At 48.5% G+C, this 22489-nt stretch overlaps 1 protein-coding gene across 7 annotated transcripts in view; it reads left to right on the forward strand.

The window, feature by feature from the left end:
• The window catches only part of EPB41L4B (erythrocyte membrane protein band 4.1 like 4B), a 129353-nt gene that overhangs the window by 54153 nt on the left and 52711 nt on the right, over window positions 1-22489 (forward strand). For 6 of the 7 annotated variants that reach the window (XM_041762623.1, XM_041762628.1, XM_041762625.1 and 3 more), the window contains exons 7-15: window positions 3244-3364; window positions 4458-4545; window positions 4709-4797; window positions 5098-5167; window positions 5265-5434; window positions 7735-7844; window positions 9568-9598; window positions 12926-12959; window positions 16892-16956. In XM_041762623.1, the coding sequence (XP_041618557.1) occupies window positions 3244-3364; window positions 4458-4545; window positions 4709-4797; window positions 5098-5167; window positions 5265-5434; window positions 7735-7844; window positions 9568-9598; window positions 12926-12959; window positions 16892-16956 (778 nt within the window). Of the gene's footprint in view, window positions 1-3243; window positions 3365-4457; window positions 4546-4708; window positions 4798-5097; window positions 5168-5264; window positions 5435-7734; window positions 7845-9567; window positions 9599-12925; window positions 12960-16891; window positions 16957-18825; window positions 20510-22489 lie in introns of those variants that run through there. The other variant, XM_041762630.1, reaches the window with a different exon arrangement.

The following is a 22489-nucleotide window of genomic DNA, read 5'->3' on the forward strand; positions in this document are numbered from 1 at the left end:
GCTGTAAGGATCTATAATGGCTTAGAGAACATGGAAATCTGCTCTCCATTTTGGCCAGGGACAGATTTCCCCAGCTGGCCAAGTGGCATCCACTCTGGAGTTTCTGAGTCTCCAGGAGGTATATACCATTAGAGTTGGTGGCCCCGGCGATAGATGTCAGGGTGTAGTTAACAGGATGAAGGCAATCAGCCCACAGGTCCTGAACCATTAGAGCTGGAGGTGCGTGTATTACCATCTCCCCTCACCCCCCTCCGTGCTCCCTCACTTCCTGCCGTGTGCTGAAGGCATCACTACACTCCCAAAGCCCGGCTCTGGTAGGACCATTTGCTGTGCCCCAGAGCCGAGGCAGACGTGAATGAGATCAGCTGTCTGTGAGCCTTTCTCCTGGAAGTGACCCACTTGAGTTGAAGCTACAACAGAGTGTAATTTAAGATGCAGTCATTGTGTCAAGTACAAATGAAAAGGCTGAAGGCTTAGACACTCAAGTTGGGAAGTTCTTGTTACGTTTTCCCTCCATGGCCTCTTTTCCCCCACATCCCATTGGGAAGCGCCACAGCCTTTCCAGTGCAACCACAGCGAAGCCAGCTTCATCAGACCATCGAGATCGCTGGAGCAGGTCTGGGTTCAAATAAAATGTGGGCTGTGTGTTTCCTCCCTTGCTTGGGCCTTGAAGACGTGTCTTGGCTGTGGTTGTCCTTGAGTTAGTGGTACCCCTCCAGAGTTGTGATGCAGTGGCCCTGAGCGAAGGCTGTGCTCTTTTATGGTAGATTTGAAAGTTAATCCAGGCAGAAAGAAAGGGGAGGGGGAGAATGGGACAGTCGTTTGCTGGGTGCCCATGATCTTCCATCCTTGCAGCAGTTCCCATTTTACTGACTGGGCATCAGAGATGGATGGAGAGCTGTTAAGTGACTTGCCCAGATCCTACAGATAGCGTATGGTAGAGGGGGATTCCAGCACTCCTGCGTCCGAGCCGTTTCCACCACCCTCGGCACCCTCCACAGCCAGGACCCTGGCTGCAGACAGAGTTCACAGATGGTGGAGGGTCGTTTTGCAGGCAGATTTTTGGGAGGCAGGTGTGCTGTCTCAGAATCTATGTACCGGGCATCACTCAGGCCTGTTCTGGTCCAGTGATGGTGAGAAGGGACACTGGCTCCCTTGCCTGGTCTCAGGAAAACCTTATCATCGTCTAGTTTCTCCCCCTGTGCTCGATGATTCCACCAATCATCTCGGTGTCGCCAAGACACCACTAAACCCAGGGCTCTGTTGCCCCACTTTGGCCCATGGGTACAGGAGAAGGGTGGTTCACAGGAGGGAGATCTCCTCCCAGACTGTCCCTCTAGCCCCACCAGCTCCCCAATTTCAGGGTGAGTGCTTGGTTAGAGGGCAGTGGTGGCCCTAGCAGCCCAGCCCTTCCCTTGGCTGGGTGAATATTTCCAGAGCAGAATCTTCATTTGTGACTTTGCCGGAGGTACAAGTAGCTGCACACACACACACACACCCCCGACCCCGACCCAGACCACCCTGGTGATTTTAGGGTGCCCTCTGCCTCAGATGCTTCAGAGTTGCAAATGAAGGGCTTCCATCAGGTGAGGAAGCATTTACCAGCATCCCCCACATACTCCATGGCAAGCAGTGTCTCTTACAGCGCCCCCCGCCCATGGCCTCTCTGAGTTCACTTCTGCAAGCACACCAGAGTCCCTCCAGGAGGGTGAGCTCTGGCATTGGAAAGGCTGCTGGGTACTTAGTTGCCGGTTGCTGGAGGGGTTTAGACGGCTGCTGACTCATCAGTTGGTGGGATTTGTTGTGTTAAGCAGTGATTCTCAAGGTGTGTTCCCAGGTCAGCTGCATCAGCCTTACCTGGGAACTTGTTAGAAGTGCAAATTCTCAGGATGCCTGTGTGGCTCGATGGATGGTAGATGGTCAGCAGCTGCCTTCCACTGTGATCCCGGGGGTCCTGGGTCAAGTTCTGCATTAGGCTCTCCACAGGGAGCCTGCTTCTCCCTCTGCCTATGTCTCTGCCTCTCTCTGTGTGTGTACCTCATGAATAAATAAGTAAAATCTTAAAAAAAAAAAAAAAAAAAAGAAAGAAAGAAAGAAAGACATTCTCAGGCCTTATTCCAGACCAGTGGAATCAGAATCTTGGGGGATGGGCTTCAACAGTGTGTGTTTTAGCGAGCCCTCGGGGTGACCATGATGCACACGCCAGTTCAAAAGCCAGTACTGCAGATCCATGCTTTTCTTTTCTTTTCTTTTCTTTTTTTTTTTTTTGATCCATGCTTTTCAAAGTAACCTGTGCACAGTCACCTGAGCATCTGGTGAAAGGGCAGGTTCTGCTTCAGTAGGTCTGATGATTGTGCATTATGAGCAAAGTCCCTGGTGATGCTGATGCTGGACCACCCTTTGTGCAGCAGGGTGTTAGAGAAACCTCTGAAGGATTCCCTTTCATCCAGGGGTCTGCTCCCTGAGCTGCAGGGGTGGGGTCTGGGGTGGGGAGAGTGGATTTTCTCATTTGTGTCTTGGAAGCACGGGACCCCCTGTGTCCTCAGGCCCTTCATACTGTGGGGTAACTTGGCCAGAGCCACTAGGGTGCTGTGCACTTTGGGGTTTTTGCTGGGGCTGCTGGTGTGGCTGCTCTTCTTTGCGCTCCTGGCTTCCTCCTGGTTCTGGCCGACTTGCTGCAGTTGCTCCTGCAGCCATGTCACCCCCTCCCTCCTCCCTGCCCCCCACCTTCCTCCCCACCCTCCTCCCTCCCTCTCTCTCCCTCCTGAGTATTTTCCCCCAGACTCTACCGGTACTGAATCCAGGATTGGGCCTCTGGAGCGGGGCAGGCTGGGGAGCAGGCTGGGGGGTGCTGCTGGGGGGGGGTTGGGGGACCCTCAGTGAGAGCTGGGTTAAATGGCTGTTTCTGAGCAGGCCCTCATTCTCTGCAGTTGCCTTTTATTGCAGATCTGGGCTCTACCACTTTACAGGGGAAATACAACCTGGGCCTCCTCGGGTGGGAGAAACAGTCTGAGAGCAAGACTGTCATCACTGAGAGAGCAGTGTTTTGCCGAGTGGGGCGGGCGTGAGGAGGATTCTTGGGGATTCTGAATGTGCTGTGGGCACCAGGTGGGAAGGGCGCTCCCCCCGCGGGGGCACCTGCGCTTTATGATCGTGCCAGCTGCCTCTGGACCTGGTTGCAGCAGTCACCGAAGGAAGGTATTCAACGTCTCCCCGTTTTTCTCCCTTTTATGACCCTCGCAGCGGAGCTGGGGGAGTGCGAGCTTCCAGAACACACGCCAGAGCTTGTGTCTGAGTTTCGGTTCATTCCAAATCAGACAGAAGCGATGGAATTTGATATCTTCCAGAGATGGAAAGAGTGCAGGTACCTCGATGCTACCCTCTAGCATTCTGATAATGTTTATTTTGTGCTGTGTAAGCGTGTGTCGGACTCTGATGTGCCAGGAGAATCGCTCCGGGTGAAGCCTGTGAGGCTGCAGCTCCAGCTCTGCACTTCTGGCCTGTTGTTCCAAAGGCCCACGCGACCCCCCCGTCTCTCCTGAGATACTGAGATACACAGTCAGGCCCGGACCAGGCCCCTGTCGCCCCCTGAAATCCAGAGCCCGGTCCTGATGGGCCCGTTACTGTGGGGCCGCAGCTCTCCTGGCCTCCCGGAGAGAGCAAGGAGGCTCTGCCTTGGTACATTCCTACAGCCCCGGCTCTGTGTCCACAGCCCAAATCTTCTAGAATGAACCCTTTAGAGAGGCCCCATTGTCCCGAACAGGTGCACTCGGAGACCACGTGGAGCATGGCATTACCTTTCAGGACGTGTGGTCACCGCAGCTAAATCCAGCCTTGTCGTTTCTGTCTGGCCTTCTCCACCCACCTGCCTGGCCCCTTGCCACCCAGGGTCCCCCTAGGGCGACCGTTCCATGCCTGGATTACCGGTGCTGCCCTCCTGCCCTCCCAGCCCACCTGCCCAAACCCTGCGCTCCGAGTCAGTCTCAGACTCAGAGGGCTTAGCCTCGTTTCCTCTCGTCCCTCAGCCCACCTAAGGGGTGCGATGACTTCTTTGAACCTGGAAAATGACATTAGCCCATGCTCGGACCATGTTGAAATATATGGCCGTGGCACTGCACCCCCCACCCCCACCCCATGCACATGCACCCACTGTCCTCTCCGCGGGCAGTACTGTTACAGCCCCGGGGGGGGCGGCTTCCCGGCCCTTCCACTTGGCATGTCCATGCCCACGTCCACGCACAAAAATTGTGGCCTTCCGTGTTCCCATCATAAGCAGGGCTGTCATCTCTCTAGTCCAGTAACAGTCTGTCCATGGAGGTCTTTTCCTGTTAGTACAAATGCGTGTCCCTCATTCTCTTAATGGCTACAGAGGGTGTCCCTTTAGTGTGGCTGTGCCCTTCAGAAACCCATGGGTGTACGAGCTGCAGTTTACATGTATTTCCATTGGTTTTTCAAAGGGGAAAGAGCCCTGCCCAGGCGGAACTGTCCTATCTGAATAAAGCGAAGTGGCTGGAAATGTATGGGGTAGACATGCACGTTGTCAGGGTAAGAACTGTGTGCGTTTGACGGGGGTCCTTGGGTTTCGCTGTGCCCGAGCCATGTGTAAAAAATGTGCAAACAAAGTAACGCGGTGAGGAAACTGTTTTGCATTCTGCTCTGTGACGACCTGTTAGAACCCTCTACCGATTGTCACTTCGTTTATTTGTAGGGAAGAGATGGCTGTGAATATTCTCTTGGACTGACCCCGACAGGCATATTAATCTTTGAAGGAGCTAACAAAATAGGCTTATTCTTTTGGTAATTTAGTTTTGTCTAATATTAAAAATGTCTTTTCCTATTTTGTGGTGGAATTCTATGTGATGGATGATTCTTGAGGGATATTTGCAACACCCCCATTTGCTTTAAAAAACACACCATGCTCTTCTTATTATATTTGCGGGTGTTTGGCAGTGGCAATGAAACCTCTGGATAATCACACTTGAATGAATGAATGATTTCTTTAGCAAATCTAAGCTTAAAAAGTAGAAAGGAAACTGCTGTTTGTGTAGATAGCATTCCTTGCAGATTGTACTTTTAAAATGTTTTCTCTCTGCCCAGGCCTAAAATTACCAAAATGGATTTTAAAAAGAGCAAATTGACACTGGTGGTGGTGGAGGACGATGATCAGGTAAGCCTTGCTTCTGGATTTCCTCCTTGCTGCAAATGAGCCTTCCGCGAGGTTCCCGACACGCACTGAATCGAGAACCTTGTGCTTCACCTGTAAGGGGCGGGAGCAGGAGCACACGTTTGTATTCCGGCTGGACAGCGCCAGAACCTGCAAGCACCTCTGGAAATGTGCGGTTGAACATCACGCCTTCTTCCGACTGCGGACGCCGGGAAATAGCAAATCCAACAGATCAGACTTTATCCGCCTGGGGTCTCGCTTCAGATTCAGGTGGGCACTGGCACTGCTCTTTACAACGTGGATACCACGTTTCGGAGGAGGGCAACAGGGATGTTTCTTGTGAATGGAGAGATGAGCAGATCTGTGTCCAGAGGCTTGGTTCGGACTTCCCATCCCTGCTGCTTTCTTAGGATCTGCCCTTTAGTTGAATCACCGAAGCTCTTTTAGCCTCATGTTCTCATTGATAAAATGGGGCTAATAACAAAATTGTTAATAGCTGACATTTAGCTGAAACTATGCCATCTTAAGCAGTAGACATTAGTAGCCACGTGTGGCCATTAAGATGAATATTAAATAAAAAAATTTTTAAGTTTATTTGAGAGAGAGAGAGAGAGTGTGTGTGTGTGTGTGTGTGTGTGTGTGTGTGTGTAAGAGAGAGAGAGAGATTTGGGGAGGGGCAGAGGGAGAGAGCCACGAAGTAGACTCCTTGCTGGCTCTGGAACCCATCGCGGGGCTCAATCTCACAACCTGAGCTGAAATCAAGAGACAGATGCTCAACTGACCCAGCCACTCCGGCTGCACCAAGATTAATTAATATTAAATAAATTTTAAAATTTAGTTCCTCCAGGGGCACCTGGGTGGTTCAGTCGGGTAAGCATCTGCTTTTGGCTCAGGTCATGATCTCTGGATCCAGAGCCCGGCGTTGAGCTCTCTGCTCAGCGGGGAGTCTGCTTCTCCCTCTCCCTCTGCCTGCCTGCATATACTCACTTGCTCTCTCTCTCTCTCTCTCTCAAAAAAGTAAATAAATAAAAATCTTTTAAAATGTCATTCCTCTGTCCCAATAAATGCTCAGTGCATGTGAGGTAGGTGGCCACCATAGTGGGCCAGAGCATAGAACACAAATTGTGCTAGAGTTTTTCATGAACCAGTGTGTAATCCTTGCAGCAGTCTTGATGCAATTGGTCCTCTGGTTATCCCCATTTTACAGATAAGGAATCTAGGGCTGAAGAATTGCATAATCTTCCCAGAGTCATGGCCAGCAAGTGGTAGAGCTGAGATTCAACCCCAGATAGTCTTCTGGGTCTTGTATTTTAATCACTACTCTATTGCCTTTCGTGCACCAATGTCAAGAAATGTGGTTGATGGTTGAGAAGGAGAGCAGATGTCCATGTGTGTGCAAGTGACCCAGGGTAGGCTCAATAAATACTTCAATTCAAAAAGACCCTGAAAACATGGAGAATTTAATTTTTCACATACTTTTACTTATGGTTTATAAGACTGTGTCTTTCAAAATACATAAAAACTCCCTGGGCGGTTATTAAAAAAATGAAGACTTATGACCTCATCCAAGACCCTTGTAATCAGAATCTATGGGTGCACACATGTGCGTTCATGAGTAAGGCCTGGGGATGTGCATTTTAAATGCCCTCCCAGGGTGATTTTTTTTTTTTTCCAGGGTGATTTTTGAGGCTTGTTTTTGGATCTGAGAATCGCTATTATAAGCTCTAAAACCTCACCTGATTTCATAACCTCTCTCCACAAATGGCATGTCCTTGAACTCTATTGAATATGCCACAGGGTGTGCATTTATCATTTCAGATTTATCTACTATGCAAAGAAATGGCTATTGGGATGGTTGCCAAGATAGGCTTTTCCATCCTGGGAGGAATCTCCCCCAGGATTTGGCCCAGACCAGGCTCCCTTCCACTCCTTGAGGAGAAGTAGAAGGAAGGGGAGGTTGAAGACAAGGACGCCCCTTGGAGGCACTTAGAGCAGGTGGCAAGTGGCCCCTTCTGTGTGTTAAATCATCTGCCAAGGATGGCTGGAATAAAGCAGCGATCTGATAAAAACAGCACACCTCCTGGAAGCTGCAGCGGGGCCACCCAATGGTTGAAACCCAGCAAGTCTTGGTAAGAGAAGTAATGTTTCCGTTGGCATAGTAAGGAAGGCCAAGGCTTAGTCAAGTGGTCATTGATAATAGCATTTTAAAAGAGTTAAATGTCTACGTAATGTGTGTTACGAAAGGTTATTTTGTTTGTGAATCATTGTTCCCTTGTCAGATGTTCCGAGTACTTGGACTTGCTCGGTTTGTGCAGCCAAGTGGCTGGGACTTAAATCGCAGGCTTTGTCTTTTGGTGGAAATATCTGCCCCTAGAATACATCTTGGATTTGGCAAAGGTGCATTCGTTTCCAAATGCAGGGCTAAATTTAGTGTTTCTCTTCACCAGAGGAGTTCACGATAAGTTGACATTTACATTGGAGCTCTTGAAAACAGAAGCGCACTTCCAAGTGTGTGTAATGTGCTGGCACTCTGGATGTTGGTAACATGCAATAAAATATTTACTTTCCAGCGGGCGGACAGAGTATCAGGCCACGCATGGCGCCAGGTTACGAAGAACCAGCACCTTTGAGCGGAAGCCTAGTAAACGCTATCCATCCCGGAGACACTCGACATTCAAAGGTGGTGTGGTGTTCCTTCTACCTGGGATTTTACATTAAGGTTTAGTTGGTTAATTAAGCCCCAAGGAGCTTGGTAAAGCAGTTCTTAAAGGAACCTTCTGCTGTTCTGGTCTCATTTCCAAAACTTTTGACGAAACCCCAATGGGAGAGATTCTTTGGAGGGGAGTAAGGCCACTTTTGCTGTCTGCTGTCTTTGGTTTTTCCTGTTGGATCTGTTCTTTTTCTTTTCCCTCTTTTTCATATTTCTTTTCTTGTGCCTCTTTGCTTCTGTTGGGACCTGGGACCTTAGGAATATTGTAGGTTACCATGTTTCTTGTCCATGGAAGATGATGCTGTGTCTTAGAGGGGAAAACAGTCTCTTCTCTCCTCCATTGTACAATTTCAAATGGGGACATTAGTCTCATGCTAGCCAGAATTCTGTCCACGTAAGAACACAGGATTCAGGTCCTGTGGTCCATCCAAACACACCCTGCCCTTGAATTTAGTCTGCCCCTCCCTGCCTCTCCATATCACTTACTCATACTGACCATTCCATAGGTTTCCTTGTATAACTCAGGACTTAGCAGGCCTTTGTGGGACCTGCACCTATACTTTTACCCCTTCTAGGATCTTTAACCTTGTGTCCCCCCACTGTTTCCTGCCTTTTTGAACAAATGGTGCAATAGCATGGCAACCAGAAGCTCTAAAGTCATTCTTAGCTGCTCTGATGGAGGGAAATGGCTAGAGGCTAGGAGATGTGGCCTCACCTTCAAGAAAGACCAGAGGGTGAGAGGACTAAGGGCATGGCCAGAGACGGGTGATGGTAGATGAAGGTGATTGGTTGTAGGAACTGGGAGTGACAACTGACACGGTGCAGGGAGAGGAAGGGCTGCGTTGCCTCCCTGTCAAGCCTCAGGCCTGCTGTGGTCCATTGGGTTAGTGTTGTCCAGAAACACTCCAGATAAAGAAGAACTTCCTTTACGATGGTGTTGTCCAAAGATAGAGCCATCTCAAGACTGTGCTGAGCTCCCAGGCCCTGGAGTGTGCAGGCACAGAGGGAAGGACCCCTTGGTGTAGCCGCTGCAGAGGGAGGAGGTGCCTCTGACATGACCCTTGACCCCATGGGTGGCTTTGGAGCTCTTCCAGACTACGGGTTCTCTGATTCTTCTCTACTTTCCTTCCCAGCCTCTGTCCTCTTTTCCTCTTCTGTTTTACTGGCATTTTCTCCAACCAGAGTTCTGACATCTCAGTGAAGCTTTTAATGATTTTTTCATGCTATGTCCTTTAAGAAACGAAATGGAGTCTAGATGAAGAAGCTCTAGCTCTGTCCATGGTCCCCTCCACAGACACAGCCCTGCTCCAGCCCGAAGTGTCTGTCTCGAGCTCCCCAGTGCCATCAGGCTCATATTTCAGCCTGCATCATCCCCTTATGCCGTCTTTGATTTTACGCACCTCTCTGGCTCTGTGTCAGGACTGAGAGCTCCTTGACAGCAAGAATCGTCCCTGATCTTCGGAGAGCCCCTGGCCCTGGGAGCATGCTCAGCGTTCACTGGGGGAATCGGGCGGGCTTGGCGCAGGGGAAGGGAGACGTTACCTCCAGAAAGAAGTAGCGAGGGTGAAGATTCTGTGTCCTGGGGTGAGGACCCCTCTGAGATCACAGCAATCGCCACCCTGCTCATTGTCATCGCGCGGTACACGGTGATACAGCTCTCTAAGATGGCATACTTTCTGTTTTTCCTTTAAAGCAAGCAACCCGGTGATAGCGGCTCAGTTCTGGTAAGTGTCCCCAGACTCTGGGGTACGGCTCTTCTCTCTAATTATTATCTTTATTCGCAATGTTGACTTTTTCCTTAATACAATTAAACCACAGAGTGAGTCACCTGATGATTTTTCTCCCCTTTTTCTGCTGCTGCCTGGCTATACCATTCTCCTGGTATAAGTACACAATAGAATGTTCCAAGAGAGGTTTTTTTTTTCTTTTTTTTTTAAAAACACCGCCGCTTTGTTTGCATAGCTTTGTGCATTGTTCATTACAACGGTGGGTGATAAGGGTGAGAGGAATGTGTACGGCGCGCTGAGCTGATGGCATTGCAGGCTGTGATGGGAAAGAAGGGCCATGCTCTTGAGCAAAAGCCCCACAAGGACAAATGCCGGATCCGCTCGGTGACGTGCAGGCATTATAGTCCTACAACATAGAAGACCTTTACTAAACACCTTTATTGAATTTTGTGCAGACAAAAGAACACGTCACAAGGCTGAACCTCCACAGGTGTGAACAGACTTTTCCTGTAAAGTGCCAAAGAGTAAATACTTTGGACTTTGTAGGCTATGCTGTGTCTTTCATGACTGCTCAGCTCTGTCGCTGGCACACAAAAGCAGCCATAGACAGTATGTAAGTCAAAGAACACAGCTGTGATCCAATAAAACTTACCCCACGAATGCAGGTGGGCCAGGCCTGGCCCACGGGGTGAGGTTTGCCGACGCCCCACCCCTTCCCCAGCACAGGCGTTCTTGATCTTTGCTGTACAGTGGAATCTCCTGGTGAGCCTTGGAGTTACCGGCCTCAGCCAGGCCACGCCCCAGGCCATTTGCATCAGTCTTGGGGAGAGGGACCCAGGCATCTGGTTTTCTAAAGCTCCTAGGTGATTCTAGTGTGTGGCCCAGGTAGGAACCACCACCCCACCTTGCATGTACCTCTTTTTCTCTCTCTGAAACAACTGTTTGCATGCATGAGTTTTGACTTAGATGGACAGCTGTCGTGCTCTAGGGAATCACAGGCTGTAACTGTTTGGGCCCTGGTGTCCACGCTGCAGCCACTGGGATCCCTGTGTAGTTAGTCCCTGGGTCTTCCCAGGCACAGGTCTCAGGCCGCTGGGGGGGATCTGAGAGATGAGCACAGCTTGACTGTGCGTGTATTCTGGACGGTTGGCAGGGCCCGGCATGCGGGGGAGTGAGGAGCCGATGCCCTGGTTGGTGATGAGATGCAGGCCAAGGGACCAGGAGGCCGCCCGCCTTGCCCCAGCCTTGTTTCATGCAGCTCTGGGGCCTTCCGCCTTCCTTCTGGGCCTCCTTTTTCTCACTGAAAGTAAGGAGGTTGGGCTAGATCAGTGTTTGTCTAAACTTTTTTAGCCTCTGATCTTCGCCCCTTAGAAAGAAACCTGAGCGGGAAGCCCAGTGTCTAGCACAGACAAAAGTAGAGCTGCTCTGAGTGGAGCCAAGCGGGGAGGAAGAGGCTGGTGCCTTCCTGTTCGTCTGTCCCCACTCCCCCCGAGACACCAGCCAGGGCCCGGGGTGCTAGAGAACGCAACCAGCCCCTGTGTCACCCAGCTGGAAACTCGGCCTTATGCCTCTGATTCCAAGTTTCACCTGCAGTGCCGTTCTGTTGGGGGGGCAAGCAGCTGACTCTTGAGTCTGGGTTCACTTCTCAGCACCCAAAGAAGGGGCCCCGGAGTCCTGTGGAGCTGCCGTGCATCACACCCCCCCTTCCTGAGGCAGGGGGGAGGTCTCAGAGTTCCTTCCCACAGGCATGCCTGTCTCTAGGATCCCCATGGCAGGTAGCTTGCCAAAAGTAAGTCACACCTCTTTCCACCTGTCAGCGTGTCTTGCTTTTATTTCTCAAGGGCTTGTGAATTAGATCATTTCTTCCCTTTGCTTTCTAAGGAAGTGATTGTTTTGTTTGTTTACCCCTAATAAAATTATATTTTCCTTTTAGCATCTAGTGGAGATTATATATTATTAGGAACCAAAACGCACACACAAAAAATGTCCACTGGAAAAAAAAACCCGTAAATATACCCTTTAGGAACAAATGAGCTAATAACCAGTGTTCGCAGCTGTTCAATTGCTCTTCACAGCCTGTGGGATCCCGGGGTGAGTAGGATTGCTATGGGAGCCAGGGATGAAATTGTGCTCCGGGCTGCAGAGGTGATACCAGAAAAATAGCACCTTGCTGAACACTTACCCTTCCTGATGAAATCCAGCTGGAGGTGAATCTGGCCCAGAGCCGGGTGCTCTGCACTGGCCCTCTCTGAAGACTGGAACACGGAGCCATTTAGACCCCAAGCTAGACTCATAACAGTGAAATGTTTCTCTCATTGTTGGAGAAGCAATAAACCTTGATTTCAAGCACACCGCCCTGGCAGCGTAGCCCAGCGATTGTGCTGTGTTTGTGGTTTGCCCTGGCAGATGCCAGCCTTGTGTGTGAAACACATTGTGTTTTACCCGTAAAGGCAGCCTTCTCTGCCCATGTTTGTTTGGGTGGGGTTGGTTTTTCTTTTCTTTCTTTTTTTTTTTTTTTTTTTTTTGACCAGAGTAGTTACACTTCAGAGTCCAAGATAGGGTCACGCACAAGGAGCCTAGAACCTTTTCTCAGACCCTCAAGAAGCCAGTTTGGCTTTGTGGAACGTAGAGGGGCTTTGGGCTTGAGCAGATGTCCCTTCCAGTCCTGGCTGTGCCACGGACTAGCTGGCCGGTCCCGAGCAGGCTTCCTTCCTTCTCTCTTAGGCAGCCTTTCCTTTATCTGCACAATGAGGTGGTACCAGTTACTGACCTCAAAGCCTCGTTGTGTAGGTTAAATAGTAACAGATGTGAAGCTCCCAGTACACAGCCTTATATGGCATGAGCGTCCCAAAGTGGTGGCCCGATCACAGCACTTGTTGGTAGCAGCAGGAACCACAGTGGTAGACGCTCAGGAGCGGCTGGTAGGTCTTCCTGCGGTTGGAGAAGGCGCTGGGTGGTGCTGGGGCTGCCTGGGGCCCGGGGTGCCTCCCAGCAGTGCCAGCACGGACCTGGAATGGGAAATAAAATCCCTTGGCTTGTCCAACCGGAAGGATCTCCTTTCTGTCGCCGAAACATGACATCACGAGCAGGATTCTGGAATAATGCCTTCGTCTTTCTATTTGCGAGCTCGAAAGTGATGAGCGGAAGTTGCTATTTGGTTTCCCGGGTCATATGTTCATTTAAACAGCTAATAACCAAAAAGAAACGGTGTTTGTGGAAGTTCCTAACAGCGTCGGTAGGATTTGTTTCTGATCGTCAAATAAATCGACTAATGATGCCACTTTACCACCTGTTACATGACAATTTTTCCCTTCTTTCCTTTAGCTCTAAAACAAATCCCGAAGTCCATAATTACCAGGTGAGATACTGCTTTTAAAGATTTTCGTCAATACTTCTTAAAGTTTCAAAATTGCCATCATTACCTCATGCCATCATTATGCTTATGGTCAGATTTTGAAGAAACAATAACAAAACATTTTGTGTTGGCTGGCGGGGCGTTGGGGGTGGGAGAGTTGTTTTTGTATTTTGAGAAACACAGTAAGAGGAGAGAGCCTTCTTCCGTGACCCCTGGTGGGTCCCTCTTGGTCATTTCAGCTGGGCCTATTTTTTCTTAACATTGTCAGCTGGCAAACAGCTGGGACATGTGTTTAAGTTTCTGGGTGGTCAAATACAACCTCTTAGGGGCACTCAAGTGAGACCGTGTTTTGTCAGCGTGTTCTCGGCCTAGGGAACATGAGTCCCTTGAGATGTGCCTCCAGGAAAGGGCGTCTGAGTCACATGTTTGGGAGATGGCGTGTCCTTCATTCCCCTTCTTGGATCTCACAGTGCCCGTTCGAGTATCAAAAGTACTGAGAAATCCTACAAAAAAGACATTTTTTTTAAGGCCATTGTTTCCCCAAATCATTGGACTGTGGAACAACCCTTCCCCTAATTAAAAAAAAAAAAAAAAAAAAAAAAAGACCTACAGAACAACTAGCCTCTCACCTCCCTGCCTACTTTTTTTTTTTTTTTTTTTTTTTTAATAATGTATCTGTTAACATCAGTGGAGCATTGATTTCCAGAACCTCCTTTGTAAAGCATTGTGCTGGGCCTCTTGAGCCCACAGAAGGAGCACAGATAGGTTTCCCTGGCTGGTGTTCTGCTGTTCCACGGGCCCTCACCCACTGCCTGCCCACCCACCAATATCTGGGGGTGGCCTTTGCTGGCCATTCATGGCCTTCTACAACCTGGCTCCGACTTGCTTTTCTCCACTTATTGCCCCCCCTCCTCCTAGCTCCTCCTCACACATCGTATGTTCAGCTCTCCGAGAATCCCTTAATCATTGCCCCATAATTTCTTCCCGCTGTTCCTTTGTCTGTGTTTCTCTGCCTGAAATTCCCTTACCTGTCCAGGCATTAAAATATCCCCCAGAGTCCCCTCCGAAGCCACCTCCTCCACAGAGATTTCTCCGATCCTCTTGATTGGAAAGTACTGACACCCCCCTGCAGCTGCACATTCAGACCATCTGGCAAGCTTTGAAAACCTAAGCAGTGCTTGGGCCTCACCCTGGACTGATTGAATCGGAAGCTGTGAAGATGGGTCTGGGGAATCAGACAGCTTCTGAGCACCTACGGTGGTTCTGATGAGCAGCCAGGCAGGGGGCCCTGCACTGACAATGTGTCCCTCGCTAGGTTTGTGCGTAGAGGCAGCATCCGTGTCTGATGACCTCCTCACTTGGGGACGTTTTTCTTGTGCTGGACGGGTTCTGTCCAAGGCCACTGCTCTCAGGTTTCTCCTGTCACCAGTCTGGTTTTGAATGTCACAAGTAAGAAGGAGTTCACCTGGGAGCATTATTCTGGTTAGTGTCTTTCTTGGTCATTTGTTACTCTCGATAGCAACTCCTTAGATGGGGTGGGATCCCAATGTGTGCTATCTTTTCGAGGTCTCCAAAGCATGTTTTAGAAGACTTTTGCAGTATCATCTTCTGTCTCTGAAATCCTGTTCCCAACCTGCAGAACTTCTGAGTTTGAAGGAATAACACATAAAAAGTGCTTTGAGGGGGTCCCTGGGTGGCTCAGAGGTTTGGCACCTGCCTTTGGCCCAGGGCGCGGTCCTAGAGTCCCGGGATCAAGGGCTCCCGGCATGGAGCCTGCTTCTCCCTCTGCCTGGGTCTCTGCCTCTCTCTCTCTCCCTATGTCTATCATAAATAAATAAATCTTTAAAAAAAAAAAAAAAGTGCTTTGACCCGATAGGGGAACAGCCAGGTTTCTCGATCTCATTGGCTTCTTGAGGTTCTTTAGTCTTCTTGATCACAGGTTGGCTTTTCGTCTTGGTCACAGCGGCTGGCTGTGGGGGGAAGGGAAGAGCTGTGGGTGGACGATCCCTACTTGAAGGCACGGAAAAAGACATGAAAATAAAGCAGAGCCTTCCCTGCTCAGAGTGAACGTTGGAGGCAGTCGTGCATTGAACTCCACGCTCAAAAACTGTTACCTAGACGTCCTTCTTCTCATAACATCTTTGGCACCCACTGGTCCCCTACACCTTGCCGGTCCTGGAGCTTCTGTGTTGCTCCTTCAAGATTTGGGAGTGACTTCACCAGGAGGAGAACATCCTGAGAAGTGGCCTGATTGGGAATCATCTGAGTGCTGAGAAGGAGGGTGGGCGGCCGTGTCCGTGTGGCCGCAAGCTCAGTGAGGTTGGCCAGCTGCGCAGAAGGATGGATCGCTGTGGTTTTTGATAAGGGCCCTGTTGACGTTTGGGGAGGGACAGTTCATTATGGGACTGTCCTGAGAGTTACAGGATGTTTAGCTTCCCTCTTTCTGCCCAGTAGATAAAAGGTAATCGTGTAGAATATCGTGACAAGCAAAAGCGCACATAGATATTTCCAATTGTCCCCAGGCGGACACAACTGCCCTGGTGAGAGCCATCTGGGCTAACACTAAAAAAATTGCTCCTTGACAGCTTTAGAGTGTGAATAAATTACCAAAGGAGACAAAGGAAGGTTTGGGAATATCCTTCTAGGTCTTTCACTAATGAATCGGGTTTGATTGTGCTTGAAGACAAGGAGTAGAATAGAAGGTCCATTTCTATTCTAGATTATTCCCTTTTGTTGAAGATCCAACTGGTAGAGCCTCATTTGAGGCCCAGCTACGTAACCAAAACACTTGAAGCATTTCAGCTTTGGGCACATCATCTAAAACTGGGTGCCTGCCCGTCCCCCTGAGAGAGGTCAGCTCTCAGGTTCTGCTCCCGAGATCTTTTCTCCAGATCCTTTTCCCTCTAGCATGTCCTTCTGGGGGCTGCACACTTAGCTTGCTGACAGGCGTCTTTGAAGGAGAGAGGCCACTAGAATACAGAATAAGCAGGGAGGGGGAGGGCACCTTAGGTTCCTGAAAACCGAATGAACAGAATTACCGAGAATTTTCCACAGTACAGAACAGGTTTCTGCTTATTAACCAAAACAGCAGGGGAAGAAGCATTTGACAGAGTAACGGTGGCAGGACTGTGGTGACTTAAAAGTCAGGAGGGTCTGATGTGCCCCACAGAAAGTTCAGCTTTGAGAAGCCTCCTCCCCACCTCCACCCCCCCACCCCCAGCTTCTGGGGCCGCCGCCTTCTGCAGGCCAGGGGTGGATAGGCACCCCTGCTACCCGCCAGGCCCCCCTTGTCTTCACCTCTGGTCCTTCTGTGAGTCACCAGTCTGGGTCTATTTTCCCATCTGTAAATGGACAAATTCCTTCCTTCCGTTTGATTCAGGATAATAAATGCTCTGGGTGGTTTGGGGTTTTGTTTGTTTTTGGTGGCAACAGGGTGGGGGGTGAGGTTTGGTACTGGGTTTTGGATCACATTTTAGAAAATTGTTCTCACTGCTTAAACGAGAGAGAAAGGGATCGCCCACAGTCCTGTTGCCTTGGTTTTCCTGTCCAGTTCTCTTGGGTTTGCAGATGTCCCTGTTACGCACGGTTGTGGTCATTTTCAGCGATGACAAAAATCATTTCTGAACAAAGAAATTGCTTGCCATTCTCCCCACAACTTGGGTGTCTTCCGTCTGTTCCCTTGGGGGAGAGGAGTATTGCCTGTCCTGGGTGCTCTAGGGGACCCTTTCCGGGCAGATGCCTTCCCCTGCCCTCCAGCCTTTGTCATGGGGGAAACGTGATCGTCCTGGGAAGCCACCTCCCAGCCAGGGGTTAGTGAGAGGCTTTCCATTCACATCTCTGGGCCCCTCAGATGGATGCCAGTGAAAGAGAAAGTAAATGAAGACCATTGAAATCAAAAGGTCATGGAATAATCGAGTTTGGTCTTTCGTTTCTAGCCTCAGTACCATCCCAATATCCACCCCAGCCAGCCCCGGTGGCACCCTCACTCTCCAAATGTAAGGTAAGTGCTTGAGCTCACAGAGCTGTACTTTCTCGAAAGTTCTCCCTTCATCTGGAAAAACTCGAATTGGAGCTAGCTACAAATCGAAAGTCTGCATCAGAAGCAGCTGTTAAGAGTTGCCGTGTCATGGCAAGAGATTAATGATTTGCCAGGCAAAGGAAGCCAGTGATGAGTCTGGATTTGCCAGAGTTCTGCTTTTTGAAATAAAAATGAATTGGGTTTTGTTTTGTTTTTGTTTTTTGTTTTTGTTTTTTTAAGTCATTCTAACCTCAGATATTTTTGGTTTGGTTTTGTGTTAGAAATGTTACTTAAAATTTCTAAGTAACATTTTCCTGTCCCAAGAATCCAGTTACTAAAAATGTGCCTCAAGCTTGGGGATTTTTGTTATGGGTTTTTTTGAAAGGACTTTTTTCAGGGGTGGGGTGGGGGGGTTTGCTTTTTTGTGACAGTGGATCTTTTTTCTAAACCCAGGGGTCAGTAACCTTTCTCTGTCATGGGCCAGATCACTGGTATTTTCAGCTTTGTGGTCTCTGTCACAACTACCCAACTCTGCTGTTGTAGCTTGGAAGCAGCCAGAGACAACCCAGAAGCGAACGGGCCTGGCTGCGTCCCAATAAAACTAACGAAAACCAGGGTGGTGGGGGGAGTGGGATCCAGCCTGGGGCTGTGTTTCCTCACCTCTGCCCTAACCCACCACGATCCTTTCCAAGGAAACTGGCACCTGCCTTGCTGGGTTTTTCATTAGGCTTGAGGGTGTTTTAATGCCAGCTTTGTAAAGGCAAACGTTCCTTTTCAGATTTGAATTTTAGATCAGTCTTAATTGGTGTTTATGTGTGAAGCTCTTTCTGTTGGTGAATTCACTTTGCATAAAGTTATTTCTTGGTGAGGTTGCTAGCCTTGCTGCTTGAGAAAGTACCGAACAGAATGATGAAAATAAATCCATGTGGAGCAAAAGGCAGATGAGAGCCATTCATTCTTGATAGTTCTTGCCACTTTTGTTGGGGGACCTTGGAGGGCGACAGTGCAATTTTATCAATAACACTTGATATTCGGGTCACTTTTTAAAGCTCGTCAGCCCAGCGGAGTCATAACTCTAAATGTTTCCGTATTGCAAAGATGGTTTATTTTTTGGACATAAGAAAACAGAAGAGATGTCTAGAAATGCTATTTTTATTAACCTTATTTTTACAAAATTTTATGCTTTTTAGTGCCTAGCTTATCACATTAGTTTCCTTCTGAGGCAGCCCCTCGCCCAGCAGCTTGCAAAGGGAATTCTGTGGGAGGCCACAACACAGCTCCCCTCCTGGCGGGCGTTAGCCCCACCGGGGAGCTTGCTGATACAGACCCCCTGCCCCACCCACCCCAGCCCTGCTGGACCAGTGTCTGGGGATAGGGCCCCGCATTCTGTGCTTTATCAGGCTCTCCAGAGGTAGAGAAGCACTGCCTGAGAACCTACCCCAGGAAAAGAGAGCTCCATGGTCCAACACTCTTGGCAAACGCTGCCTGAGACCTTGACAGTGCCCATTAGCTTGGTCGTGGCCCTGAGAGGCACCTGCTAAAGGACCCCTATTCTCCCAACTTTCCCCAGATTCACTTGATCACCAGGGTGCCCTTTGAGAAATGACAGTTGTATGGCTGCGGAGCCAGCTTCTCTCGACTTGGACGTTGAGAACTAACCTGCATCTGGATTTTAAAAATACCTTTAGAAAATCCATTCGTTTTTGTTTGTAAGCCATCCTCATTCACGTGGCTCATGGTTTCTCCTGCCCACCTTCCCCGCCTCCATCCCCCATGCTTGTGTTGTTTCACTCACATCTCTGAATTTTCTCCCATCCCTCCCGCTAACCATCCACTCTGCCAACAAAACAGGCCATGCTTTCAGGATGACAGGCCGCACTGGGAAACGTCAGCCAGTGGAGGTGACAGCCATTTCGATTATGTCCACGACCAGAACCAGAAGAACTTAGGAGGAATGCAAAGTATGGTGTATCGAGATAAACTCATGACCGCACTTTGAGAGACTGAAGCACCTTACCTCCATTCACCATCGTAGTATCATTACATCCCATGAGAAGTGTCTTGGCATCACAGAGATGTGTTTGCAAAGTGTCTTTAAGGAATAGTTCTGAAAGATGTTCCTGGCGTCCGTGTAAATATTAGCAAACAACCGCAATCACTAGTCATGATTTCCTGTTGACCGCATTCTCAATAAAATGAAGGTAGTTAAAGGCTCAGGAATCATTTTAACATTCTGATTTTGAAAATTGGAGTAAAAGTCTGTGTTTATCGTATGGCTGTACGTGATATTTCTTTGTTATTTAATGAACGGGACCAACTAAAACCAGAAAAACGTAGGAAGATAGGTCTGCGTTGAGGACAAGACAATCCTGGGGTGAGGGAGAGGCTTCCGGGGCCCAGCCCCTGCCACTGTGAGATGGTGGACAAGCCTTTCTCCTCTCTTGGCCTCCTTTTCCCCCATCCGAAAAGACTGGGTTGGACTAAGTGATCGCCAAACTCCTTCCAGCTCTACAAATCTGTGATCTGTGAAAAGTTAATATTTTAAGTCTGAGGATCTAACATTCAAACAAAATCTCTCCTAGGAAAACTGCAAAATTCCCTCCTCTCACAGAGAGTTGCCCCTTTCAGAAACTGAATAGAGTATGTAACTACTTAGGTGTGACATACATACAGGGAGGCTTTGAATTTCCTGTCTTAAAGCCGTTTAGCCACTTTGAATCTTAGCAGTTTTACTAATCACAAATGCATAGTGTCCATTTTAATAGAATTTGCTGCTCAAGTACAAGAATAATTTTTTTAAATTATTGATTGGTGCTGCTAACTTGCATGATTTCAGAAGACATAATTATGAATACACACTGTCAGGATTTATAGAATTTGAGGCTTGGTTTTCACCCTGGACTTCATTCTTTTAAAAAGCAACATGCAATCCAAGATCCATTTGTGGCTCACATTAAAGTGTCTAGGATTTTAATGAAGTTGTGCCAAAGCATCCTATAGAATAGGATGGGATGGGTGTTGGGCAGTCATTTTGTAGTTCCAGCTATCAATGTGTTGTCTCTTAGGGTAGAACTTGTACCGAAATATTTATTTCCCCCCACCTCAAGCCACAAATCAAACATTTTTTTTTCCTCTTGATCGACTTGAGATATCTTTCATTAGTCTTTTTTGCAAAAACAATTCGTAAACACCATTTTAACGCATGTAATTGTAGGTAGGCCCATTTTAAGCCTTTTTTTTAAAAAAAAAATATGTTGACATCTCTTGAGATATTTTATTGCTAAAACCTGGTCTATTTTTGGTTGCCACAAGAATCTATCCAGAAGGAGGGACTCAGCTACACGCCCCGCACAGTGGAGTCAATCACCTACCAAACCCTCCCTGAGATATCTGTTTACAGGTGTATTCCGTTTTAGCAGCTGTTTTGATCCTCAGTGTCTGTGCTGCCTACAAATAAATGTGTTCAGAATCTTTTAATCTTATTGATACATTTTTACAAATGTGTTTCCAAGGAATAAAGATTATTCTGGCTTTTTTTGGACTCCATCTTCATTTTACATTGCGCAGAAGTATCATTGGTGGACGACATAGATAACGGGACAGGGAGCTTTTGGAAGTCTGAGGGTGAGCATTCAGTTAGGTGACCTAGAGCAAGTTCATCTGAGAATAAGGCTACTCTTGGGAAGAGTGGCTCAATAACTTGAGTGGGTTCAGTTGTCTGCAACCAAGAAGTCTAACCAGGATGCATATTTATGACCTCCTGATTGTTAAATGACATGTACACTTTTCATCCCTCAACTTCATGGACCTCTGTCTGCTGCATCTGATGGTGGTGGTCGCTCGCTCACAGCTTCTTAAAATTTGTTCCCTTGGTTTCTGTGATATCTGGTTCTCTAGCTCTTTGACTTTTTCTGGTCTTTGTAATAGCTTTTCCTTCTGTCTTCCTCTTAAATTTTGGTGTTTTCCAGGGGTCCTTCCTCTATCTACTGCCTTTTTCACCATCATAGTCGATGCTGGGTCTTCTCATGCTGGCACCATTTTAGGGCTGTTGACCGTGAAGTCATTATCACTAACCTAGACTATTCCTATCGGTTTTTAGGCTGACATTTCAACCTGTATATCCCATGTCATATTCTAGCTCATGTCAGAAATCAAATTCTTTATCTTTTACTGGAGAAAAAAGAAGAGACTTCCACCTGATTCTCTCTCCTCCCCTGCAAGAAGGATGTATACACACACCGTCCATAGCTCTTCTGAGGCCTGTTGCCACCCATATCCAGGCAGTCCCCAGGCAGGCCTGCTCAACTCCCAGCCTTGTCAACCCCAACCTTACAGCAACATCCTCCCTCTGCCTCAGAGGTGCTCTTTCAGTTCTTGACTCCAGGCTCCTGGTGAGCTCATTGTCCTCCCAGTCATTCTGATGCTCAACATCTACCAGGGTTCTCCAGCACCCACAGGGTGAGGTCCAAGCTTCTCTATGGAATTCCTTTGCTGTCTGCTTCCGTTCTATTGCTGTAGCCTATTTCGCCCCATTTCTTACCCTCCCATTTAAATTTCTACACCACCAAGCTGCTTGTCGTTCCTGGCATGCACCATATCCTGCTGTTGCTCCCATCTGTGCTTTGCAAATACTATTCCTTCTGCCGAGAACATTCTCACTCCTATCCTCTTCTGCCCAACTCCTGCTCACCTCTTATGCCTCCGCTCAGATGTGTTCTTTTCTCCAGGACTCCGACCACCCCCACCTCTGCAAACTAGGTTAGTTTCTATGTTCTGCTCTGTGCCTGCCCCTCAGCCCTGCTATATCAACGTTGCATTCACTACTTTACATTAAAACTTCTTCTTTTGTTCATCTCATCCTGGAGCCTGCACACTCCTTAGGCAGGAGCTTTGTATTGTATTTGCCTTTGTTCCCCATGCCCAACAGAGAGCATGTGCTCAATGAAAGTCTGTTCAGCAAACGATTTATTCCACATTCTAACAGAGATGTCTAACCAGATAACAGGCAGCACATGGTCTCTGAGCTGGACCGAAGGTATCTGAACAGCCGTACCTAGTCCAGGGCGTCACGTTTTGAGTAGGACATTGGCCATCAGCTGTGTTCTGGCTTCAGTTCCATCATCTGAATATTCCCCAGTGTGTCTGCGGTGTTCCCATTCGAAGCATAGATCTAATGATGAGCCTTGTTACTACAGGGCAGATGATACTGGAGATGATACTAGAAACCCTGGTAGGTCGACATGGATCCGTGCTAACGTGCAGGGACTGTTAGCCAGATGTGTGTTTCCAGCACTACATGTGTCACTTCACTTGATCTCGGCCACTCTGTGTTGGGGGGCTGTCTTCTTTTCTCACATGCGGAAGCTCAGGCTTTGGGTTTAACCGAGTAGCTTACGTGTTATCACATGTGCAGTTCTGACTCCCAGCCCGTGTTCCCAGGCGTGTGCTCTAATGCTTCTCACTGATGACCATCTCGCCATTGGGACCCTGTCGATCTATAGATCTCCATGAGACT

This window comes from Vulpes lagopus, chromosome 7 (genome assembly GCF_018345385.1).
Source record: "Vulpes lagopus strain Blue_001 chromosome 7, ASM1834538v1, whole genome shotgun sequence".
Lineage (NCBI taxonomy): Eukaryota > Metazoa > Chordata > Mammalia > Carnivora > Canidae > Vulpes > Vulpes lagopus.